The sequence below is a fragment of the Puccinia triticina genome, chromosome 18A, assembly GCF_026914185.1.
Source record: "Puccinia triticina chromosome 18A, complete sequence".
NCBI lineage: Eukaryota > Fungi > Basidiomycota > Pucciniomycetes > Pucciniales > Pucciniaceae > Puccinia > Puccinia triticina.
In genome coordinates this window covers 3,869,106-3,891,977 of record NC_070575.1, presented here as the reverse complement: position 1 = coordinate 3,891,977, position 22,872 = coordinate 3,869,106, and the positions used below count along the sequence as shown (strand labels likewise).

At 46.4% G+C, this 22,872-nt stretch overlaps 3 protein-coding genes across 3 annotated transcripts; 1 reads left to right on the top strand and 2 right to left on the bottom strand.

Moving 5' to 3' along the window:
* Positions 1–8,454: 8,454 nt before the first annotated feature.
* PtA15_18A421 (uncharacterized protein) lies at positions 8,455–9,600 on the bottom strand (the record flags this gene model as incomplete). The annotated part of the gene is made up of 6 exons (XM_053164958.1): positions 8,455–8,532; positions 8,608–8,685; positions 8,782–8,892; positions 8,957–9,073; positions 9,142–9,258; positions 9,313–9,600. 6 exons carry the CDS (start codon positions 9,598–9,600, stop codon positions 8,455–8,457), a joined length of 789 nt encoding a protein of 262 aa, XP_053028916.1.
* Positions 9,601–9,855: 255 nt separating this feature from the next.
* Positions 9,856–11,318, top strand: PtA15_18A420 (uncharacterized protein; the record flags this gene model as incomplete). The annotated part of the gene is made up of 4 exons (XM_053164957.1): positions 9,856–9,892; positions 9,964–10,502; positions 10,878–11,048; positions 11,124–11,318. 4 exons carry the CDS (start codon positions 9,856–9,858, stop codon positions 11,316–11,318), a joined length of 942 nt encoding a protein of 313 aa, XP_053028915.1.
* Positions 11,319–19,304: 7,986 nt separating this feature from the next.
* On the bottom strand, positions 19,305–19,879 carry PtA15_18A419 (uncharacterized protein; the record flags this gene model as incomplete). Its single annotated transcript, XM_053164955.1, has 2 exons — positions 19,305–19,439; positions 19,508–19,879. 2 exons carry the CDS (start codon positions 19,877–19,879, stop codon positions 19,305–19,307), a joined length of 507 nt encoding a protein of 168 aa, XP_053028914.1.
* Positions 19,880–22,872: the final 2,993 nt, after the last annotated feature.

The window sequence follows — 22,872 nt, the reverse complement described above, 5'->3', positions numbered from 1 at the left end:
TGTAAAGCGCCTCATTAGTAATATAGAAATCCCTGTCTGTGTGTCGTGTTCTCTTGTTCGATGAATCATCTGTACCTACCCGCACCGCCGACTGGTTGTCGCAGTAAAGATGCCCTACAAAATCAGTTTTCAGGACATCTCGAAGTAGGTGTCAGATCCAAAGCATGTGTCGTGTTGCAGCTCCAAGTGCCATGTATTCTGCATGGCACGTAGAAGCTGCGACAGAAGTTTGTCAACATGCTACCCATAAGACCGGACAACCTAGAAACAGAATCAAGACGCCGTAGGATGATCGCGAGAACTCTCCGCCCCAAGACGCGTCGCAGTAAGTTTTCAGCGCCTTCGGGTCTCTGTCTGGAAAAAGGCATAAACGTTGTTCAGTACTACCCGCTATATAATTGACCAGATGTCGAACACCTTTCCAGTGTTGTACACCCGGCTTAGCCGAAAAACGCGCCAGGTAATTGACTGAAAAAGCAATGTCTGGTCTAGTCCCTACAGCTAGGTAGCTCATCATCCCAAGGATGTGTAGGTATTTCGACGAACCAGAGGCATCACCATCCTCTGTTACTGCGTTGAAATTCGGAGGCAGAGGTGTTTTCGCTGTTTGAACACCATCCCATTCCTCTTCTAACAAGGCATTGATAAGCTTCGGCTGTGAGAGGACAAAACCTTCCGGCGTACGCTGAATATTGACACCTATAATTGAGTCCAGTTGATTGGACCATTTAATCTTCAGGACGTCCTTAAGATCTAATTCCAATTTTCGCAGGAGGTCCTCATTGGAAGCCGTCACGACCCCATCATCTACATGCACCCATATTACTCCAGTCTCTGTTTTATGACGCAAGATATAGAGGCTGTTATCATACTGAGACGGAGAGTACCCTAGTTTGTCCAGAATACCGCGTAAGTGAAGCCACCAGCACCGGGCTGCCTGTCGCGTCCCATACAATGCTTTCTTAAGTTTAAAAGCATGCCCTGCTGGTAGATCAACTCCCTCTGGAGGCTTGACCCAGACCTCTTCATCTATAGGGGAGTTCAAATAGGCCGCAACAAAGTCGAAACTGTGCACACGCCAATTGAAACGCGCCGCAATGGTCAGGAGGAGCCGTAGCGCCACAAAAGTAGCTGTCGGAGCAAAGGTTTCATTGAAGTCCCGCCCAGCAACCTGGCGGAAACCTTTCGCAACATATCTTGCTTTATATCGCGTTGTACCTCCATCTGCCCCAGACTTTTTTGCAAATACCCATCTCCCATCTAGTGCCTTCTTCCCTTCCGGCATGAGTTGCGACACCCAGACATCCATCTGCAACAGATTGGATAGTTCCTCCGAGATAGCGTTAGACCAATCTGCTTTCTCTGACGACTTCATCGCCTGTTTGAAGGTCTTTGGAATATCTACACCATAAAAGGAGCATGTATGAAGGACAGCGTTGACCAAAAACTCCTGGTTGTCAAATTCAATCTCATTGACAAAGTTTCCAAGACTAATTTGGCGCGCAATAAACTCTTTAGCTATCGAGCTAGCCGAAGTGTCCGGATTAGTCGGAGCTGGAACTGTCTTCTTCTGAATTGTGACGCGTGGAATGCTGCCTACGAACCGCACCATTGCCGAAGAGACAAATGTGTTTGTCGACGGTAGATAGAACAGCCATCCTTTACTGGCTTCCAAATGCGCAACAACGTAGGCTTCCACCGCCCGATCATCAAGCTTGTTGCGCTTCTCGACAGGTATATGGACAAAAGCTTTTGAACCGAAAATCCTGAAGGTGTCAAAGCTCGGTGGTCGATTAAACAGCGCCTCGTACGGCGTCTTTCCTTTGCTAGACTTGTTTGGTATACGATTCAATACGTGGTTTGCCCACAAAAAGGCGTATACCCAGAAATTGCGTGGCAATTGGCTATCACTGAGGACAGTGCGCCCCATATCCGCAACGGTCCGGTTAAATCTTTCCACTACCCCGTTCTGATAGTGATGGTAGGGTAGGGATTGCTCAGCAATGATGCCTTTTTCTTTCAAAAAAGTGTTGAATGCTTTGTTCGCGAATTCACCACCATTGTCACTACGAAGTATCTTAACAACGTCGCCGGTTTGCTTTTTGAGTTTCCTGATAATCTCCATGAGGACCCCATTGGCATCTGATTTGGCCTTTAGGCCCTTTACATACGAGTAGCCCGATGCAACATCCCTCAAAGTGAGCAGATATTTTGACCCATCAATAGCTTCCTCGGGAAATGGGCCCATTAAGTCAGTGCCGAGTATCTCCAGTCGAGCTGGACTGCGCATTGTGCTTGTCAGCGGATTCAGGCTGGTGCTCTTTGTGATCGCGCAGATAGGACAATGAATCTTGCCAGGCGGCAGGTTGGAAGGAAGGCCAAAACCTAAACGTTGTTTTATTAGAGAGCGTATTTTCCTGAGGCTCACGTGCCCAAATATGCGGTGCCAGAATAATAACACCTTCTCAGACTCCGTAAGAGATTCTGGTCTCCATGACGAGGGATAGATCCTCTCAAAAGGAGTGATGAACGGATTGTTAGGAGCAGTCACTAGGGAAGTGATATCGGCAGTTGAGTTCAAGCATAACTGAGATTTATTGCCACTCGCATCAGGAAGATGAGAAACTGAGGACAGCAATTGAGGAAAAGAATTGGGGACATGATTCATAGAAGAAGAAGAAAACATTTGGACAGAAGAAGGTGGAATTGGAACAGCCGCCGAAACAATGAAGTCCGATTTGGTCGAGGGAGTCAACCAAACCATGGGAAACGGGATACGCCACCGGTTTCGTTCACGATCGAACGTGCAGCAGAAGACGTGTTGATCTGTAACATCAAATATATTGAAACAGTCCGTCGCCCGGTCATACGCGAAAGACCAGTCAGCCTTTCTGAGTGCAGCCAGTGATATGAGAGTGGACGACGCTCGCTCACAATACAACACCCTTTTCACGACTATTGTCGCGTCACCGGGTCCTCTGAAAAAGAGGTCTCCTGCGCCTGATATAGTGGCTCCAGCTCCTGCAGTTGCTACATTCAGCGCAATTGGAACTTTGAGTTTGCGAAAGTTGTGCAGGAGGCTTAAATCTCCTGTGAGATTGTGGGTCGCCCCAGAGTCAAGAATGGCAGGAGTACTTACGTCAATCTCCGCGGTCAATGCCGCAAAGTCTCCCTCAGCGAGGCCATCAGGAAAACCTGCCACTTCCGCCTCCTTCGCCAAAGCCCCACCCCCCCGTTGTTGTTCCGATCTTGATCTCGGTTGGAACTGGGATTGACGGTTAGTTTGTTGTGGTTGGGGTCGATAGCTGTCAGCTGGTTGATAGGTCTGTCTTTGAGGTTGCAGTTGAGCCAGCGGTTGGTACTGTGGGGGAACGGGGGGGTAGGATTGTTGACCTTGATGGAAGTACTGATTTGGGTTGAAGACAGGACAAGACTGGAATTGCTGGGGAGCTGCGGGAAAAAATTGCTGGCCAAAGGGAATCCCCGGTGGTGGGTACACTGCGCCGATCATCGGCAAGAACGGCGCCTGCTGGAATTGCTGTTGAGGCGCAACCACAGGGCGATATGACAAAGCACCGGGTCCTCTTTGACGTCGAAAAACCGGTGTAGACCTTGCTCTGGTCGGACAGTCTCTTAAGTAGTGCGAACTGTCCCCACAGCTCCAGCAGCGGTTTGCTGTCACGTGGTAGAACTCGAGTGCTTCCGTCCATTCAGCCTCCGGAATATCCGCCAAGAAAGCCGCTTGATCAAAAGGAGGCAAGTCAGAAGATGCCTGCAGAAGTGCCTGTCGGACGGAACCAGCTTTGATGATGGTCTCGTGTGATCGTCCTGGAGCTTGCAGGCCGCCAGCAGTTGAACCAGTTTATCAAACGTCAGTGTTGCATTGTCGGCCGTGGATTGGAGTTCAAGCTCCACATGTCTGTTGAAATCTTGTCCAAGAGCCGAGTCCCGCCCAATGCTGCTTTGTAGAATAAAGCCCATGAAGACGTCGGTCGTCAATTCTATTTTGAGATTCTTCCATTCCTTTGCTAGATCTTTAAGTTTTGAGGCGATCCCGGCGGAAGTCGGATTTGTAGAGCTCTTGAATTCAATGAATCAATAGAAAACGTCCAGTTGTGCCGCTCGACTGACAGACTTGAACTTCTTGAAAACCATTTCGTACATGCCATGACAGGTGGGAGAGTCATGTACATCGGACTGAAGAGAATTGTGGATCATGGCCAAAAAGATTGCTCGACCGATCTTCTTGAGAACAGAGTTCGCGTTAGCTTTGACAAAAAACTCTTTGTCGTTCAGATGAATGCCTCCTTTTTCGCCAAGTTCGCGGCTCCAAGCTTCGAAATTGGCACCGTCTGCAGCCAGAACGACTTCATCGGGTATCTTGCTGGTCGCCGCCTGGATAGCCTGCCCAACAATTTTTGATTCTTTGAGTTGCGCTTTTGCTTCTGCAAGATCAGCTGCTCTGTGGGCCGCGGAGAGGTGTGGTGGTTGATCCATGACGAACAAAGTAGGAGGCGGATGATGGGGGGAGGGTGGTGAAGGAGGAACAGTAATGTTGCAAGAGGAGAGATCGGAGTCGGAGGATTTGATAGGTGAAGCAAAAGAAGGGGGAGGGGGAGGAGGGGGGGGAGCCGGAGGAGGAAAAAGCGGATTCCGAAAAGTGGATCTGGGGAGAGGAGCGTAGTGTTGATCGCTGAGGGGAATATTCTCCGGATCGTTGTTGGTGATTGGGAGATTAGGAAGTGCTGGGTAGTAACGATATCCAGGTGTTGCCGGTCGCGCTTGTTGCCAGGCGCCTGGGATGCGTTGGTTGATGACAGTAACGTCACCAGGAGAGGATGGGTGAAGAGACGATGTAGCGAGGGGGTTTTGCTGGGCAACAGATTCAGGGATGTCGTCGTGTGCCCCAAAAATTTGAGCTAGTCGGTTGGGAGTGTTCTCAATAGATGCTGTGACCGCGTCGATGAGGTCTTGTCCCTCGAGTTCGGTGATCGATCTTCCGGACCACGCAGGTGAAGAAGATGTTTGTTGTTGAGATGCTGAAGGTTGAGGCGGAGGTTGGGGGTCGGACATAAACAAGTAAAGAAGAGAAAAGAGAAAAAAAAAAAAAAACGGCAAAGTTATAAAAGGAAAAAAAAAAAAAAACCGGAGCCTAGAACTGAAATAGACAAGTAACCTGAGATTGCTTATCTGATTGCCTGAGTTCTCCGGAAAGTTTGAAGATGAGAAGATGTCGGATCAACAAGATAACGTCTAAGCCGCTGCTCCGTGCCAGGGGGCAGCCTATCACAGTTTTGGCGTGCTGCTAGCTTTATCGTTATGTGCTTGTATAGCCTAATCAGATGAAGTATGGGGATCGGATGGATGAACTCAGACTAACAGACAAACAAGGTCAAGGAACCCAAAAACGGCAGAGCAGGACGGATGAAGAGAAAAAAAATATATATATATGTGTCGGACAATTATACCCTTCGCTGGGATACCGATAGTGATGAAGGATGATGAAGAGATATGATTCAGGTCGATTACGTTTTAGTCAAAAACTACCTTTTGATGAAGAAGAGAAAAAAAAAAAGGTAGGGCAAGATTTACAGGCTCATAACCTGATGTGGATGAACCCGGATAAAACAGATATATTAGATGAGGAACAAGCTCTACAGCTTGTTCCCGACTCAAATATGGTCTCGAGGGCTGGCGAGTGTCACAGACTGTAACCTGACATGTCAGGTTACAACAGCGCTGCCACGTCACAACTGCGCATGGGCGCCATAACTCTCATTGAGTCACGGGACCCAATCGTAATTCACCCCATTGGGAGTTCCACAGTTTTTGCCTCTTGCTCCTCAACCCAGCGGGGATCACCCTTCAACCCACCAGCAATAATGATGGCTCCCAACCGCAAAAGGCAAAAACTGCAATTATCCGGCACGTCTCCATCCCAAGATAAGACGGACAAAGATGACACTCCGGCCCAACCAGAAAACATCACCTCTAGTGATTGAGTTGGACAACAATCTAATTCCCTCCTTGGGGGAGCAAAGCAACCTCCAAAGGAGGGACTTACGCGCTATGTGGACCCCGCGGCCTGAGAGAATTATGACTTTTGGTGGGGACTTTTTTAGAATCACTCTCCCTCATGAGCCTCTGCACCATTTTTGAAATTGTTTACATCTCTGGGATGGCCCAAGCTGTCCCTATCTTGCTACTATTTTTTCCCATCCTCAACACCTATTGTTGAGCTGTAATCAGAGTTGTAACATCATGGATTCCAGATTCTGTACAGTGCAACATGTGTGATACGGGATAAAGCCAACTAGATCAAGTTGCAAAAAAAGAAATGTGAATGTCATTACATATCCCTAAAAATAGGACAATAGGTGGAAAGATTCTCCTTGATGTTCTGCATCTTTTGTTCCCCTACAACTCAATCACATAATGTGATGTGATGAAGCTAGACAGGATTGAAAGAGGCTAAGTTCCTGATTCTCTCAGGTCGCCGGGTCCACTTAGTGTATAAGTCCCTCCTTTGGAGGGCCCTTACGGGACGGTGTAAGACTCAAAAGGTGTTGTGAGACCCTTTTGCTGAATGGCAACAGGTATGGATGAGGTGCAAAACTCTGCCTTTCTGGATATCAGAAAACAAGACCACCAAGCTAAGCTTGGCAGTTTCATTCAGTGATAAGGACATGTTCAGAGATGAAGAGTATAGTTGGATTGTATGGTGGAAAGTTCTAAGTGTCTAAGAAACAGATGAGATGTCTGAAATGGGCAGAAAGGACTGATGACTTGGACGGGGCTTGAACCCAGGTCTGTGAGCAGAGGGTATATAAGGTGAGAAAAAGAAGTTCAATGTTTGAAAGCTATGTTTCCACCGGGATTGGAACTCAGTACCTTCAGAGGCTTGTGAAAGGTTTGTGAAACCAACTATGAGTGTGAATTGCAAGTAACTGCGATATGTATGTGTAATAAATAACTGTGACAGGTGAGTACACTACGGGTGCACCCAGATGGCGATCCGACGTCGGATCTGACGTTGGATAAAACATGTCCGACCTACCGGGGATCAAGCGGCGATCTGACGTCGGGAGGAAAAGTGACGGAAAGGTCAGCCTGACCCTGACGTCAGCATTGAGGGTCGGATCGACCCCGACGTCTTCCCCAGGGTCGGATCAACCCTGACGTCACTAGATTGGTTATTTTTCCAACAGTTCCATCTGACGGCATTTTTGGGTCGGATTGACCCTGACGTCAGATTGGTTATTTATCCGACAGTTCCATCTGACGGCATTTTTGGGTCGGATCGACCCCGACGTCAGATTGGTTATTTATCCAACAGCATTTTTGGGTCGGATTGACCCTGACGTCAGATTGGTTATTTATCCAACAGTTCCATCTGACGGCATTTTTGGGTCGGATTGACCCCGACGTCAGATTGGTTATTTATCCGACAGCATTTTTGGGTCGGATTGACCCTGACGTCAGATTGGTTATTTATCCAACAGTTCCATCTGACGGCATTTTTGGGTCGGATCGACCCCGACGTCAGATTGGTTATTTATCCGACAGCATTTTTGGGTCGGATTGACCCTGACGTCAGATTGGTTATTTATCCGACAGTTCCATCTGACGGCATTTTTGGGTCGGATTGACCCCGACGTCAGATTGGTTATTTATCCGACAGCATTTTTGGGTCGGATTGACCCTGACGTCAGATTGGTTATTTATCCAACAGTTCCATCTGACGGCATTTTTGGGTCGGATCAACCCCGACGTCAGATTGGTTATTTATCCGACAGTTCCATCTGACAGCATTTTTGGGTCGGATCGACCCCGACGTCAGATTAATTTACCGTTTAAGATTGATTTTATCCAGGGTTTTTTTACAAAATATTTGCGGTCCGGATCTGCTCTAAATTTAGCAGCAGATCCATCACAGGAAATTAAAAGCGGGTTTAAAAATGGAGGTCAGGGTGAATCACCCGCGGAAAAAGCAATCGATTTGCGTAGTTTAATGCACTACTTTTGTGGGGGATGGGGATTGAGGATGAGGAACAACAATCGTTTTGTTGGCTGGTTGAGCGGTGGATCACATGAACCAAGGAAAATTTGATTGAGATGGCTAAGAGGTAGGTGAATTTGCCATGGCGTCCTCAACGTCTTGCATGGTTGGCATCACAATCTTAGCGCGATCAAGCTTTTTGTACCACTGGTCATGAGAGAACATCTCAGCATCCTTTGCAAGGACTAGCTCCGCATGCCTTATTGGGAATGAAAGAGGAGCAGATGATTAGTTCTGATTGTTCAAAGAGGTTGAAAATATGCAGACTTTTGTTGGAAGGCACGTGATTTCCATCGAAGGTTGTCCAGTCGCTTGTCAATCAACATCCATTGGGTGATAGCTTTGGGATAATGGCCGGCATAGTGGGAAACCGTCTCCAATCGAAGATGACTGGATCAAATGCGCATCCTCCAGGTGATTGCAATGGGTGAATAATTGGTTCGCTCCTGTTTTGGGAGGAGATCCTTAACAATCTATGAACAAAACAACAAGCATGGTCAGGCTTATTCCAAGCTGATCATGCAGAGAATGAACGAAGGGCATCTGACACTCTGGATCAACTCATCAATTGGGGGAACAGGGCCAGTTGGTTTGACCTTCTTATTCGTTAAGATCTGGGTAAGAAGCTTCAAACAATGCAAAAGATCAAAAGACTTGGTCAACAAGCATGATGGTGGAAAAAGACTTACAAGGTCTCTCAACTGTCCTCAAATATGTTTGACCAGAGCAACCATGACTTTACCATACTCCGACTTTGCTTCGAGGTTGGTGCCATCGTGGCCTTCTGGGTAATACTTGTCCTTGAATTCTTGGGTTTGCTTGTTGGCCACGTCCTAGGTGCATAAATTAGTAAGATCAACACAAACTTCATCGGTAAAAAAAGAGACCAGTGCATACTGTGGTCAATTTTAGAAGTGCCAGGGTCAGCGGGTCAGAATGTTTGTCCAAGGTGGCAGTGTAGGCCTTGACATCCGTCCTGCCAATGAACGATTTTGCTGTTTCACGAACAAAATCCTGTAGAAGAAAAAATGTTGAAAAATATGCTTTTGCGAATAATGATGAGTTGATTTGGAGATACTGACTTTGAAGTAATCCGGACATTGATGATTTGAGCTTCCCTTGCTTGGGCCAGCCTCAAGACTCTGACAGATCGAGGTGAGTGCAAATAGAGTTCTTGCATATCGTTCTTCTTCAGGGCACTGTTGAGCTGATGGTGAGTATAGAGCACAAAGGGAGGAGAACGATCGGCTTACTTTGAGAGACTTGATAGAAATCGAAGAATACTTCTCATTGAGATGATAAGAATTTTGGAGCTCCTCAATCAGTGTATCCATTGGATCATCCAAGTCTGCCATACGTTGATCTGGCTCTTCATGATCAGACTGGTTCTCGTTCTCATCAAAAATATTAGTGTGATTGTTTTCATGGTGGACTGTATCTCTAGAAGGACTTGGTGGGTTTTGATCGTTGTTACCGGAAGGATTTTCGCGATCTTTGAACATGCTGGAAATATCATCCTCGACTTCAGCAGAGGAGGACATTATGAGATGAGGAAGGCTTGGAAAAATAGTCCAAGTAAGAATTGGGAGGAGAGGAGAGATACCGAGAATGTGATGGGGACGATTGCTCAGAACCAGTGTTGCAACGAATTTGAATCCTTTATTCTGTCAGAAACAGGTGAAAAGGGTAGATTTAAATAAAGTGTGTGTCATGCGCGGTTGAAATTCTCAGCACAGCTGATCATTGATTCCTCCCGATTGATCAGCCACTTCAGCGCAAGACCGCAAATCAGAATCATGCCGAGACATGTTGCTTTTGCTTTGGATGAGAAGTGTGAGATTTTTCTAGGAAAATAAATGCGTAAAAATATATTTGACTCATTCCTTATATTCCAATCCAAAAAGGTTTCAAGGAATTCGAAACCCCGGAAGGAAAGCGTTACCATTGCATGCCCTGTGGAAGTAGGCTCCTAAAAAATAAGTTGAAACATTCCAGGCTGAATACCCACCAAGAACGTGTTGTGGCCGCTGAATTACGCGAGCAGGAACAACATCCTCGTTTACCAATGGCTGGCCAAACGGGTTTGACGCCAAACAATGCAAATACATACACAGATCTGGATGGAGAAGACCTTAATCAGGAGTTTGACAACATCTTTTTGGATCAAACCTATGTCATAGATAATGAGAACAACAGGCCGATGGAAACTGACACAAATCCAGTCGAGAACACCCGGCCTCCATTGGACACGTTTGACAAGCCATCCCCCGACGAGGACTATTGGGACTCTGAGGATGAACGCAAGTTGGATTGGACCGATTTGCTACCAGAAAAAGCCGATAATCAGCGCTCCAAAGATGCAGAGCAGAAGGAGAAGACGGCTGAAAAGGAACAAGAAAAAAAAGGAGAGCACTCACCTTGGTATCCTTTTTGGGATAATCTTGTAAGCCCAATACTTGTGTTGCATCCGGTGCAAGTTTGATAGATTGTTTGTTTGTTTCTGGAATTTCAAAAGTACCTTGCTGGATCCTTGATTGTAGGTTTCCTACACAAAATAATCTCGCGCTCGATCTACAACCACATACAGAAGGTCCTCCTCATCCTATGTGATGTCAAGCTTCCTGGATACGAGGCCTTGCGAAGACAGCGGAAGACAATCCGCAATGCTGGTAATTATCCTATAGCTCAAAAGGATGCAAGCACAGGCAAGACCTGTTTTTCTCTCTCTGCCAAGAACATAGTTGCAAATGTAAGTGGATTTTATTCATGTAAAATGTTTCTATTGATTTGTGACTCGTGCATTTTTGAACCCTTGCAGGAACTATCCAATCCTTTAGTTATTCCCCATTTAGACTTCTTCCCCATCAATGCAAAAGGGAAGAATATTTTCAAGTTATCACAATCTAGGAGGTGGCTAGAAGGCTTATCGCGCACTCAGCGGGTTCAAATGTGTCCCTCAAATGACAAGCACTACTACATTTTTGAACCGGTAAAAGTCAAAGGACTGCTGGGTATTCTTATCCCCATATTTATTTTTAAGCTAGATGATAGGTTTTTTTCGAAGTGCTTCAAGCCGACAATTTCTTCGAATAGCACAAATGACAGCCTAGTCCTCGAGATCCCATCGGACATTTTGTTTGAAGACCCAAACTTATTAACTTTGGCGGTGGACGACTTTACTCTGACGTACTCGGAAATAAGGACTAAGAATGGAAAAAAGTTGGATGAAGTTTGCGGAAATCATATTGAAGGTTTGTAATGTTTGAATTTGAATTATACAGCTTCTTTCAATGTTGATTTTATTTTTTTTCACAACCAACCCTAGAATTCAACTGCGGTCAAGTCACCTCGATAAAACTTCCAAATCCATGGCGGACCGAAGCGCACAAGAGGATCATCCGACACACCCCAATTAGCTTGTACTGCGATGATACATCGGGGAATGTGTCAAAGCAATGGAACAAACATGTTTCCTATTATTTCACCTTGTCCGGTCTCCCCCCTGCAATCTCAAACCAAGAATTCAACTGTCACTTCCTGTGCACATCAAACACTGCCGGTGCTCTGGAAATGGGGCAGTTGATTGTCCCGGAGATGAAGTATGCTATTCTAGAATTTTTGATTGGTTTTAACTTCTGCTGATATATTTTTTTGTAGTAATATGTGCAGAAACGGATACGATGCCTATGATGTTAGTCTTGAGGAGGAGGTCTTGGTCATGACCCCGGTTTTCTCCTTCCTTGCAGACTCTCCAATGCATGCAGAGATTACAAGTACTCCAGTGCCTTCAGCAGCTCTCAATCCTTGTCGATTCTGTGTGCTATCGGCCCCGAGTCTATCTGAGAAAGTCACTATGAAATACTTAACCGAGTTCTTGCAAATGAGTTCACATGGAACACAAGTTTGTAACATTTCTCCCTGCATTTGATTTATAAAACCTCGGCTGATTATGTTCTTGAATTTATTCAACAAGTGCGTGAATAAGCATCGGTATTGGCCTCAAATGATTGAAGATTCTAAAAAAATCTGGACATTGGCCAAGGAGAAAAGGAGCGAAAAGAAATCAGATGCACTTTTGGTTCAATTAGGCGTTCGAGATCAACTTAATCGCCACTTCGCCTCCAAAATTTATCAATCTAAAAAACTCAGGAACAAACTCAAGAAGAAGAAGGAGCCAATTCCACCTCACCTGAAGCTAAACATTCCACAACACATAGCCGATCTGGAGAAGAATGATCCAAAGGATTTATTCAACCCATACTGGGAACTTGAAGGTCTTAATAAATCATCTTGTTTCAAATCATTTTGGTTGTTTTCTTTTTTCTTTTTTGTTTTTTGAAATAAAACTGATTCTGAATTATTCTGCCAGGATTTGATGGAACAAAACATACTCCCGTGGAAATCCTTCATGTCTTCTCGCTTGGTATGGTCAAATATGTTTTCCGCGATTTTATGAATAGCCTCAAACCTCCAGAAAAAGACGAACTTGTTGGCTTGTGGCGATCGTTCAACACCGATTTGTTAAACGTTCCTTTGATCAAACCCACCGGTCTTGTCAGATACTCCTCAAGTTTGATTGGTAAAGATTTCAAAGTCATTGTCCAAGCGGCTCCCTTCTTATTCTTTCAATTTATGGACACCCCAAAGCAAAATATCTGGCACGCTCTTTGCCATCTAGCTCCACTCATATACCAAACCCACATTGCAAATATGGATGAATACCTAATCGAGTTGAAGATCTGAATCAACATTTTCGTATATCATATTATCAAATCCTCGGCTCAGTGGATCAATAAACCAAAGTTCCACATGTTACTCCATCTTCCCAAGTCTATTATATACTATGGACCTCCTCCTCTTGTTGCTACCGAAAAGTTTGAAAGTTATAATGGTATTTTGCATAACGCTTCAATCCACTCAAATCGCCAAAGTCCCGGTCGAGATATCGCTATTACCTTTAGCAGCTATCACTCATTTCGTTGCATGTTCTCTGGTAGTATATTTTATGATCGGATGCTAAAAAAATTCACAAAAGCGTTGTCCAAGATAACAGATCTTTTCACCAAAAATGCTGATATTCAAAGCGCCTTTGGCTATAACCATTCCATCTCGTATCCAAATCAATCTTATCCCTCAATAAAGAAAGAAGCTGTCTTGAAAATCGATTTACTGCCGGTTCCGAGTGACCTGAAGATTCATTATTGTAACCATAATATCTGTCAATTCTCCGAGTTAAATCTCAATGATAAAGAAACACTCAAGAAGAATTCTTTCATCTTGGTACGTTTTTCGTCTACTTACATAAGAAACCTTTAAATTTACGTTGCTGAAATATTTGATGTGAAGAACAGTTTCATCTCCCTTCAAGTCCAGAATCAGACTCAAACAATGAAACCGTTGGTCGCATACGCTCTATCTGGAGTGTTTCCAAGCCTTTGCATCGACCCCGCTACATTCTTCACGCTAGTATACTCAAGAAGTCAAAGACGTTGAATGAGTGGTATCGAATGACAGAGTTCACAGTTACTCCACAATGTCTGTTTCTGAATGCTGAGGTATGTATACGATTCATTACTTTTCTTGGTTTTATTTGTTACTAATCACACCTACCAATCTTCCCCACCATCCATAGGAAGTGGTAAGTTCTTTAAACCTGCAACATAATTGCCATGATGGCAATTGCAAGCTTACAAAGACACGAGTCATGAGGGTGGAGAGGCAGGATAGCCTGGTCAAGGCACTTGAAGTGACACACAAAGACGATATAAATTTCATCTTAAACTCCTGCTCTTTACATGCTATTGATTCACATCAAAGAACGGCCGGCCTCTCGTTTAAACGTCCTGAACCACTCGAGTGGATAGATGTGTTGCATGAAGGCTTAAATAGATGGAAAGCCAACAAGAAGAAAGGAAAAACTATTATCCCCTCCAGGACTTCGGACTCCCAAGTCAATCCTATTGAGGCGCATGGCATTGCGGCCGCCGGAGTATTGTGCTGCGGAGTTAGTGATAGTAGAAACCTAGTCTAGATGTATATAGTTTCATCGTTATTCCCACGTTGTACCTTATTCATCTCTGTTTCTCATCACTCGCAACTCACTTCCACTTCCGGTCTCCGCAGGTATGCCCCATAGTCATCTCCTCTCATTCCAGTGTTCATTTCTTCTCACCTCACTGTCTCTCACTATCAGGTGTGCCTCCACCACGATACCGTGTCGTAGTTGTTCGTGTGCAGCTCACAGATTCGCTGCTGGTCTCTTAGGTTTGTATGCTTGTCGTTGTTCATTTCTCAAGATTCATCTCTGTTTCTCATCACTCGCAACTCACTTCCACTTCCGGTCTCCGCAGGTGTGCCTCCACCACGATACCGTGTCGTAGTTGTTCGTGTGCAGCTCACAGATTCGCTGCTGGTCTCTTAGGTGTGCCTCCACCACGATACCGTGTCGTAGTTGTTCGTGTGCAGCTCACAGATTCGCTGCTGGTCTCTTAGATCCCACAGCTCTTCGTTCATTAGGTTATGAGCCCAGGAGCGTAACTGGATCTAAAGACGAAAATACCGAACAAGTCAACTACCATGGCCGAACACAAAAGCGTTCTCCAATCGTTGGACAACATCCCCTTTTCGACATGGAAAGGTCAGATGAAAGGCTACCTTCAAGTCCAAGGACTTAAAATGTACATCGACGCCACTGTCACACCTCCCACCGACGCTACCGAACTGTCAACCCACAACAAGGAGATGGGAAAAGCTGCCGGTATCATTTCACTCTATCTAGGACAAAAATACCGCACCCAGTTCGTCAAACCCGAGAACGAAAACAACCCTCGTGCGATTTGGATTCTGATCGAGAACCACTTCGAAGCCAAGACTGGTGAAAACCAAGCAAAAGTGGTTCAAGAGTTCTTTTCGATCAAATTCAAGGGTGAAGACGTCGCGGCTTTTCTCTTCGATCTTAACACACACCTCAGCAACATCGCAGCAGTCGGCGTCGAGATAATCAAAGCTCCAGAGAAGTTCACCCTCCACGAGACCTGGATGGCTGAATTTCTTCTCTCACGGGTACCTTCGTCTCTCAATGTTCGCGATATACTCCTCACCAAGCGACCTCTTACTATCGACATTCTAAGAGACTTGCTCGAAGGCAAACGCAGGGACCAAGTCTCTAATATCTCTACTCCCGTGATCAAACAGGAGTCGGCTCTAGCGGCGGCACAGTCAAACAACTGGCCGACGTGTTCACCTGGGGTCCACAATCTGGATACCAAGCACCCGGCATCTAAGTGCAGACAACTCAAGAAGAAGAAGCCGACAGCCAAGGCCGCAACTTCTACCCCAACCGAAGAAGTCGACGACACATCATCGATTAGCACCACCAGCAGTGGCTTGCTTTGCATCAGGCAAGCTCTTTCCGCTGTCAAATCCTCCGATGTCTGTTTTCTCGACAGTGGCGCCAGCCATCACATGTTCGCCGACCGATCTCGCTTCAAAGATTACCACTCAAGATCTACCTCGATCTCTCTAGCCGACGGGAACACCCTCAATTCAATTGGTGAAGGATTTGTTACCATCATTGCCAACGACGGCACTGAGCTAAAACTCAAGGCACTTCACGTTCCCGATCTAGCCGGCACTCTCATCAGCTTCGGCAGGCTCTTCGAGCGAGGCTGTGACGTGAAGAGGACAAGCCCTAAGACGTTTGATCTAGTCCGAAACAATTCAGTGATCTTGTCAGCGGCGATTATTGGTGGCGTGTGCAACATCAAGCTCGGCTCTGGCTCTCAAGGTCAGTCTGTCGCTAAATTCGCCAACCAAGATCGCTGTTCTGACATTCAATCGCTACACAGGGCAGCAGGACACCCAAACCTCAAGGCTCTGAAGAAGCTGTTTCCAGGAATACGCGCCGAAAAATTTCACTGCGAAGCTTGTTCCTTATCTAAGTCTCATCGTCTTCCTTTTCCCGGTTCACTTCCTGAAGCTACTCGACCGCTAGAGTACGTCTTCATGGACCTCAGCGGTCGAATCAATCCTAGATCGTTTGGTGGCAAAGAATATTACTTCAAGATTACCGATTACTTCACTAGATATCGTCATGTATATTTGTTATCCAAGAAATCAGAAACATTCTCTTTCTTTAAGCAATATTACAATGAAGTAACCAACCATCACTCTGCAAACATCAAGACAGTCATCTTCGATGGGGGAGGGGAATTTAATTCCAATGAGTTCTTGGAATTCTTGAGGAATAAAGGCGTCACAGTTCAAGTCACCGCTCCATACACGCCTCAACAAAACTCGGTTGCTGAACGCGGCAATCGCTCAACTTCTGAAAAGGCTCGCTGTATGTTAAAGCAAGCTAATCTGCCTTCCGAATACTGGGGCGAGGCGGTTTCTACGGCAGTACTTCTGGAGAATATCACTCCAATGCGGAAGCTCAAATGGGACACCCCCCACAACTTGTGGTTCGGGTCACCATTCAACGTCACTCGCCTGAAGCCGTTCGGATGTCAAGCCTATGTGAACATTCCAAAGCAGCTGCGCGATGGAAAGTTCGGAGACACGGCAAAGAAAGGGCTGCTCGTAGGGTACCAGCTGGGGACGCATAACTGGCGCGTCCTCCTTCCAGGGGGGAAAGTGGAGCGCTGTCACGACGTAACCTTTGACGTGACAGAGTTTCCAGGAGTCTCCACATTCTCCCCAGCTGACCCGTCAAGCCATTTCGACCCACTCACACCTAGCCAATTCGACGAAATTTTCACATCAGAACCGGCAGATTCCTCGACGCGTGAAGAACTAGGGCAGGAAGTCTTGAACTGGCGATCTGTTGAAGATGAACTCGATCCGGATTCATCAACCATCGACGTGAACACATTCTTCAACAACTCAGAGACCTCGGACTCTCAAGTTCAAACCGAACCTCCCGCTCCAGCAATCCCTCCGCCACCACCGGTTCCAACAGAGCCACCAACTGCATCTTCGACTGCTCCACCTCGGCCTGGTTATGACATTCTACTCACTTCCAACATAGCCCCAAAGAACATAAGCTCGAACATAGACCCCTCCCACATCCTTCATACAAAGAGAAGGGCTAATCTGGCCATGGCGTTATCTGCTTCGGATATCCCGAAAACTCACCGAGAAGCGATGCTATCCTCGGACGCCTCCTCGTGGACGCAGGCAGTTGAATCCGAGTTAGCGGCCATGAAAGACCTCAAAGTCTGGTCGATAGAGATTATGCCCGGCGACGAGCAACTGTTGGGAACAGTATGGGTCTTCAGAAAAAAGAGAAATTCAGAAGGAATCGTCGTGAAATTCAAAGCTAGGCTTTGCGCCCAAGGATCACAACAGAAGGACGGTTACGGTTTTACCTATGCACCGACGGGACGTTCGACTAGTCTCAGGGCAGCTCTGATTGTTGGTCTATCTCGAGGCTACGCCATCCATCAAATGGACGCGAAAAACGCCTTCTTAAACGGCAAATTGAAAGAATCGGTGTATCTTCGTCCTCCTCCAGGCTTGGACGTGCCGAAAGGTTACTGTCTGAAGTTACATAAAGCCATTTACGGGCTAAAGCAAGCGCCGCGGGTATGGTACGCGGAACTTAAGAAGTTTTTCGACTCCATCGACTTCAAAGCGTGTCCAGCCGATCCATGTCTTTTCACTTCGTCGGTGGAAGGATGGGAGTGCTTTGTGCATGTGTATGTTGACGACATGATAATCATTAGTCATGACGTTGATAGATTCAAAACACTCATCTCAGCAAAGTTCCGGATGGAAGATCTTGGCGAGGCAAAGCACATTCTTGGAATCAAATTGTCAAGACCGTCAAGCTCAAGCATGCTACTAAGTCAAGAAAGTTACACGCAGTCAATTCTCGAAAATTATGGCTTCACAGACTGTCGGACAACGTCGACGCCCATGGTGCAGAACACGAGACTCGTGAAATGCTCAGAGGAAGAGCATCAATCCTTCCTCCAACTGAAGATCAACTATCGGGAAGCACTCGGCCTCCTCAACTACCTCTCGGTCTCAACACGACCTGATATTTCTTTCACAGTCTCGCAACTTTCACAACACCTCGAGAAGCCTGGGATAACGCACTGGAAGGCAGTGCAGCACCTGCTCAGGTACCTCGCAGGTACAAAATCGCATGGAATTCTACTCGAAGGCACCAGCGATCTCAACGACATCTCGGTTTACACGGACGCCGACTTTGCAAATTGCACGGATGACAGGCGATCCTATTCGGGTTATGTCACTCTGTTGGGCGGAAATCTTCTGTCCTGGCGTTCGAAGAAACAACAAACTGTCTCAACATCAACCACGGAAGCGGAGTACCGTGCTCTCTTCGAGGGAGTTCAAGAATCTGTTTGGCTAAAGTATCTATTCACAAGTTTATCAATCAAACCCGGCAAACAGTTTGGAATATTTGTTGACAATCAAAGCGCTATCGCACTAGCAACCAATCCGATTTTCCAACAACGCTCAAAGCATATCGACATAGTGTACCATTGGCTTCGCGAAGTTCACGACACGGGCCTCATTCACATCAACTACATATCAACTCAAAAAATGAAGGCTGACATGTGCACGAAGGCACTGGGACGACAGAAGCATCTGAAGATCATCGCCGACCTCAAGATCCACCGGCAATGAGAGAGGGGGGGTATTGAGGCGCATGGCATTGCGGCCGCCGGAGTATTGTGCTGCGGAGTTAGTGATAGTAGAAACCTAGTCTAGATGTATATAGTTTCATCGTTATTCCCACGTTGTACCTTATTCATCTCTGTTTCTCATCACTCGCAACTCACTTCCACTTCCGGTCTCCGCAGGTATGCCCCATAGTCATCTCCTCTCATTCCAGTGTTCATTTCTTCTCACCTCACTGTCTCTCACTATCAGGTGTGCCTCCACCACGATACCGTGTCGTAGTTGTTCGTGTGCAGCTCACAGATTCGCTGCTGGTCTCTTAGGTTTGTATGCTTGTCGTTGTTCATTTCTCAAGATTCATCTCTGTTTCTCATCACTCGCAACTCACTTCCACTTCCGGTCTCCGCAGGTGTGCCTCCACCACGATACCGTGTCGTAGTTGTTCGTGTGCAGCTCACAGATTCGCTGCTGGTCTCTTAGGTGTGCCTCCACCACGATACCGTGTCGTAGTTGTTCGTGTGCAGCTCACAGATTCGCTGCTGGTCTCTTAGATCCCACAGCTCTTCGTTCATTAAATCCAACCTTCCTGATTTAATTACAAATTTTGCGCAGATGGAGCGGTACTTTCTTCTTTTTTGGTGTTGTTAGACTCAGATGGCTCATGATAAACTTGAACGTGTATGGAATTTGCGGGCAAGCTAGTCATTCGATGATAGACCACAAAGTCGTTCTGATGGTGTAAAATACAAAAAATGTATGTTAATATTAATATGAAGGTGATTTGTGATTCAGACTTACTCGGCTGTGTTGGATTTGCGGCTGGGAAACATTTTGGTGCCCCAAGTCGTTCTGCGGAGCATTGACCTCCCCGACTTTGACTTCGGCCGGGCTGCTGGGAAAGGCAGCGTCCGTACAGTAGATATGGATTTGGTCGATAACATACGGTTGCTCTAATGTGTTGCCGGGGAAGCCTGGCGGCCCGTCGATAACGAAGGGTCGCTTTAATGTGTTGCCGGGGAAGCCTGGCGGCCCGTCGATGACAAAGGGTCGTTCAAATGTGTTGGCGGGAAAGCCCGGCGGGCCATTGACGACAAAGGGTCGTTCGAATGTGTTGCCGGGAAAGCCCAGCGGTGATTGTCGATTGGGTGTGCTTGTGGTTTGAGTGTGCATTGTGGGCGTACTGGATGCCCAGTTGGTTGGCCTTGAGTCAAATTTCGACTTGGTGAGAATTGATTCATGGGATGAACTGGTTTGGACATCTGGGAGTGTGCATCGGGCTGTCACGGGTGGTGAGGGGCCTCAGCCTGGCTGCCGCTAAATACCAGGTCGGATGAGTCGGCGGAGTCATTAACCAGGCGCTCCTGCCCTAGCCGTCGGGACTGTCGGCTTGATCCATGCGGCGAGCCGACCATTCTGACCGGGGCATCGGCACGGTCGGGCTGCCCTTCCTGCCGGGAAGGGCAGTCTGGCGTCTATTTGGCTTTGTCGGACAGGTCGGTCTGACCTTGTCAGACAGGTTGGCATTTTTACTTAAAAGTCCGACCGTCTGACGACCTCTCGGACGAGCCAACTCTCCTGCCCTAGCCGTCGGGACTGTCGGCTTGATCCATGCGGCGAGCCGACCATGCTGACCGGGGCATCGGCACGTTCAGGCTGCCTTTCCTGTCGGGAAGGGCAGTCCGGCGTCTATTTGGCTTCGTCGGACAGGTCGGGCCGACCTGCTGAAAAGTTAGACGTCAGCTCAGCCGGGCCGACCTGAATCTGATGTCGGGGGCAATTTGACGTCGGCCACCTTTTACAAGTGGAGCCGTGGTGTAGATGGATGATGGGAGCCAGATGGCATGCGGGAGAAAACAACTTTCAGGCAGAGGCCTACTTATATAGTAAACTGAGAAGGGGTCTAACTTCTAGGGGGTTACACGAGTTTCATATGTATGCAATATCAAAACAGTGGCCAACTTGTGGTTGGGTGGAATAAAAGGAAGGAAATAAAAGAAACAAAGGAATTCAATATGAGGTATTCAATATCCTATGCAAAGTATCCTAGAGCTGAGCTGTGTGTGAAATCATATGTGAAATACTCTGTGATGAAATACTTGAGCATATGCTTTCTTAACCAAGGCTACTCTTTCAATGGGCCCAGTGGGCTTTGTGGGGGCCATGTGGGCCTCATTCAGGCCCGTCCAAAAAATCTCCCCAAAAATGTACCCCCATTTTTTTTATTCAGTTTGACCCATTTCACATTTTAGCAGAGCATCGGAATTCCAAACAAATACTACTTTTTCAATGGGCCCAACGGGCCTGTTAGGGGCCCATGCGGGCCTTGTGCAGGCCCATCCAACAAATCACCCCAAAAATGTGCCCCATTGTTATTTACTCAGTCTGACACATTTTTATTTTTTTGGCTGAGCACGCTCAGTTTGCATTTGTTTCAGTACAGAGTGTTTTTTTTTTCAATGATTTTCCCAACCTCAAAATTTGAGTATTTTTTTTGGGAAATTTAATTATTCTTGAAGTGTGAGTAGATATCCATTCTTGAAAAATCTGTACATCACATCAGATATTAGGCCACCCTGATAGACATTGTTATTTTCATCTTGGGCCAACAATTGATTGGCCATCCACTTGGTTTGAAAGGAGAAATTCTCGCAGTCGCTTTGAAATCCACACAAAATTATAAGCAGCCCATGCCTAATCAAATAAAACAATGTGACAAGTAAGTGAAGGTCACAATAAAACATGAAATATAACCTGAAGCCAGATTAGAAGAGACTGACTTGTTCCACTGGAACATGTCCATCAAAAACTTGTCACCAACACCCGCGCCCAACTTGTCCGGAACAAAGTTGAGCTCTCGCAGCATAAGACACCGGTAGTATCACAATCGGTCAGCGTTCACCAGAGACCCATGAATATCGGTCACACTGGTGAGAGGATCATCAAGACAATCGGGTTGTCCCATCTTAAACCAAAAAAGGCACAAATTAATGTTTGAAAAACGCTTATTGATCAAAAAACAAGGGTCCCAACCTTTAACTTGAAAGCACCTTTGGTTGGGTTCTTGACAATCTCAGCTTTGAGATCTGCACGTGCAAGGTTTGGGTTTTTTGGATTCAGGCCATGGATGATCGTGCAGACCTCAATTTTGGAGCTGCGCCCAGCCAGATGTTCCATATGGAAGTTGAAGCGAGTGGCTGTCCCTTCGCAAGCAACCCACGTGACTGTCCCAGGTCATCTGCCAGCAGCTCCAGGGCACTTCGGGGTACTGGATTAATCCAAAACAATGAATGGCGTCAGAAATGGAAAATGAAGAGTATATTTAAATAAAAGACAGCATGGAAAAACTTATGTTTCAAGGTAATCTTGGATGCCTCCTCTTGCAGTTGGGGGGGAGCCTACCCACTGACAGGTGTCCATATTGCAGACCAGGGCACCAAGGCAATAGACCCGCTGGATTTTCCAGGTGCCTTTTGCTTGCTTCTCCACTCCGGTGGTCTTAGTAAATCTGACGGATCCAAAATTAACAACAGTCTGATCGGCTGATTTGACAAAGATTGTGGCACCGTTGGGGTATATTGGGTAGTTTTCACGGTCAAGAGTGCATCCATGATCTATGAAGGTATGGAAAGATTCAAAATCTAATGGCAGCTCCCATTTGATGACTGTGCTCGGAGGGTTTGTAACTATGCTTGACGGTTTTGAAAGTGCTATGTCTGATGGGTTTGACCCTGGGGGGTTGGGGTCTAACTTGGAAGAGGTCATTGGAATAGCCGGACAGAATGGGGTCCGGATGAGGGGAAGTGGGCTGGGGGCAAGGACACAGTCCTTATGTTTTTGGAGGATGGATCAAATGGATCAAGACAGGTGGAGATTGATGGCTCCGACCAAGACACATGGTCATCTTGTTGATACACATCTAGAACTGTGAAGCAGAGATGTACAGTGCAAATTGCAGCATGCTTGTATTTTTAATGAAGAGAGGCAGAATCTGTATTATTGCAAGCCCTCTGAACAAATATTTGCCTGTATCATAGTAAATTTCAATGTCACACTCCCAATTGAGATATTTAGGGTGTCCGGGAGTTTACCTTGTAAACTCTGCCGCATAATACTGTGCATGGAACAATGACGGTAGTTTATTACAATTTACTTTTTGCAAGGCC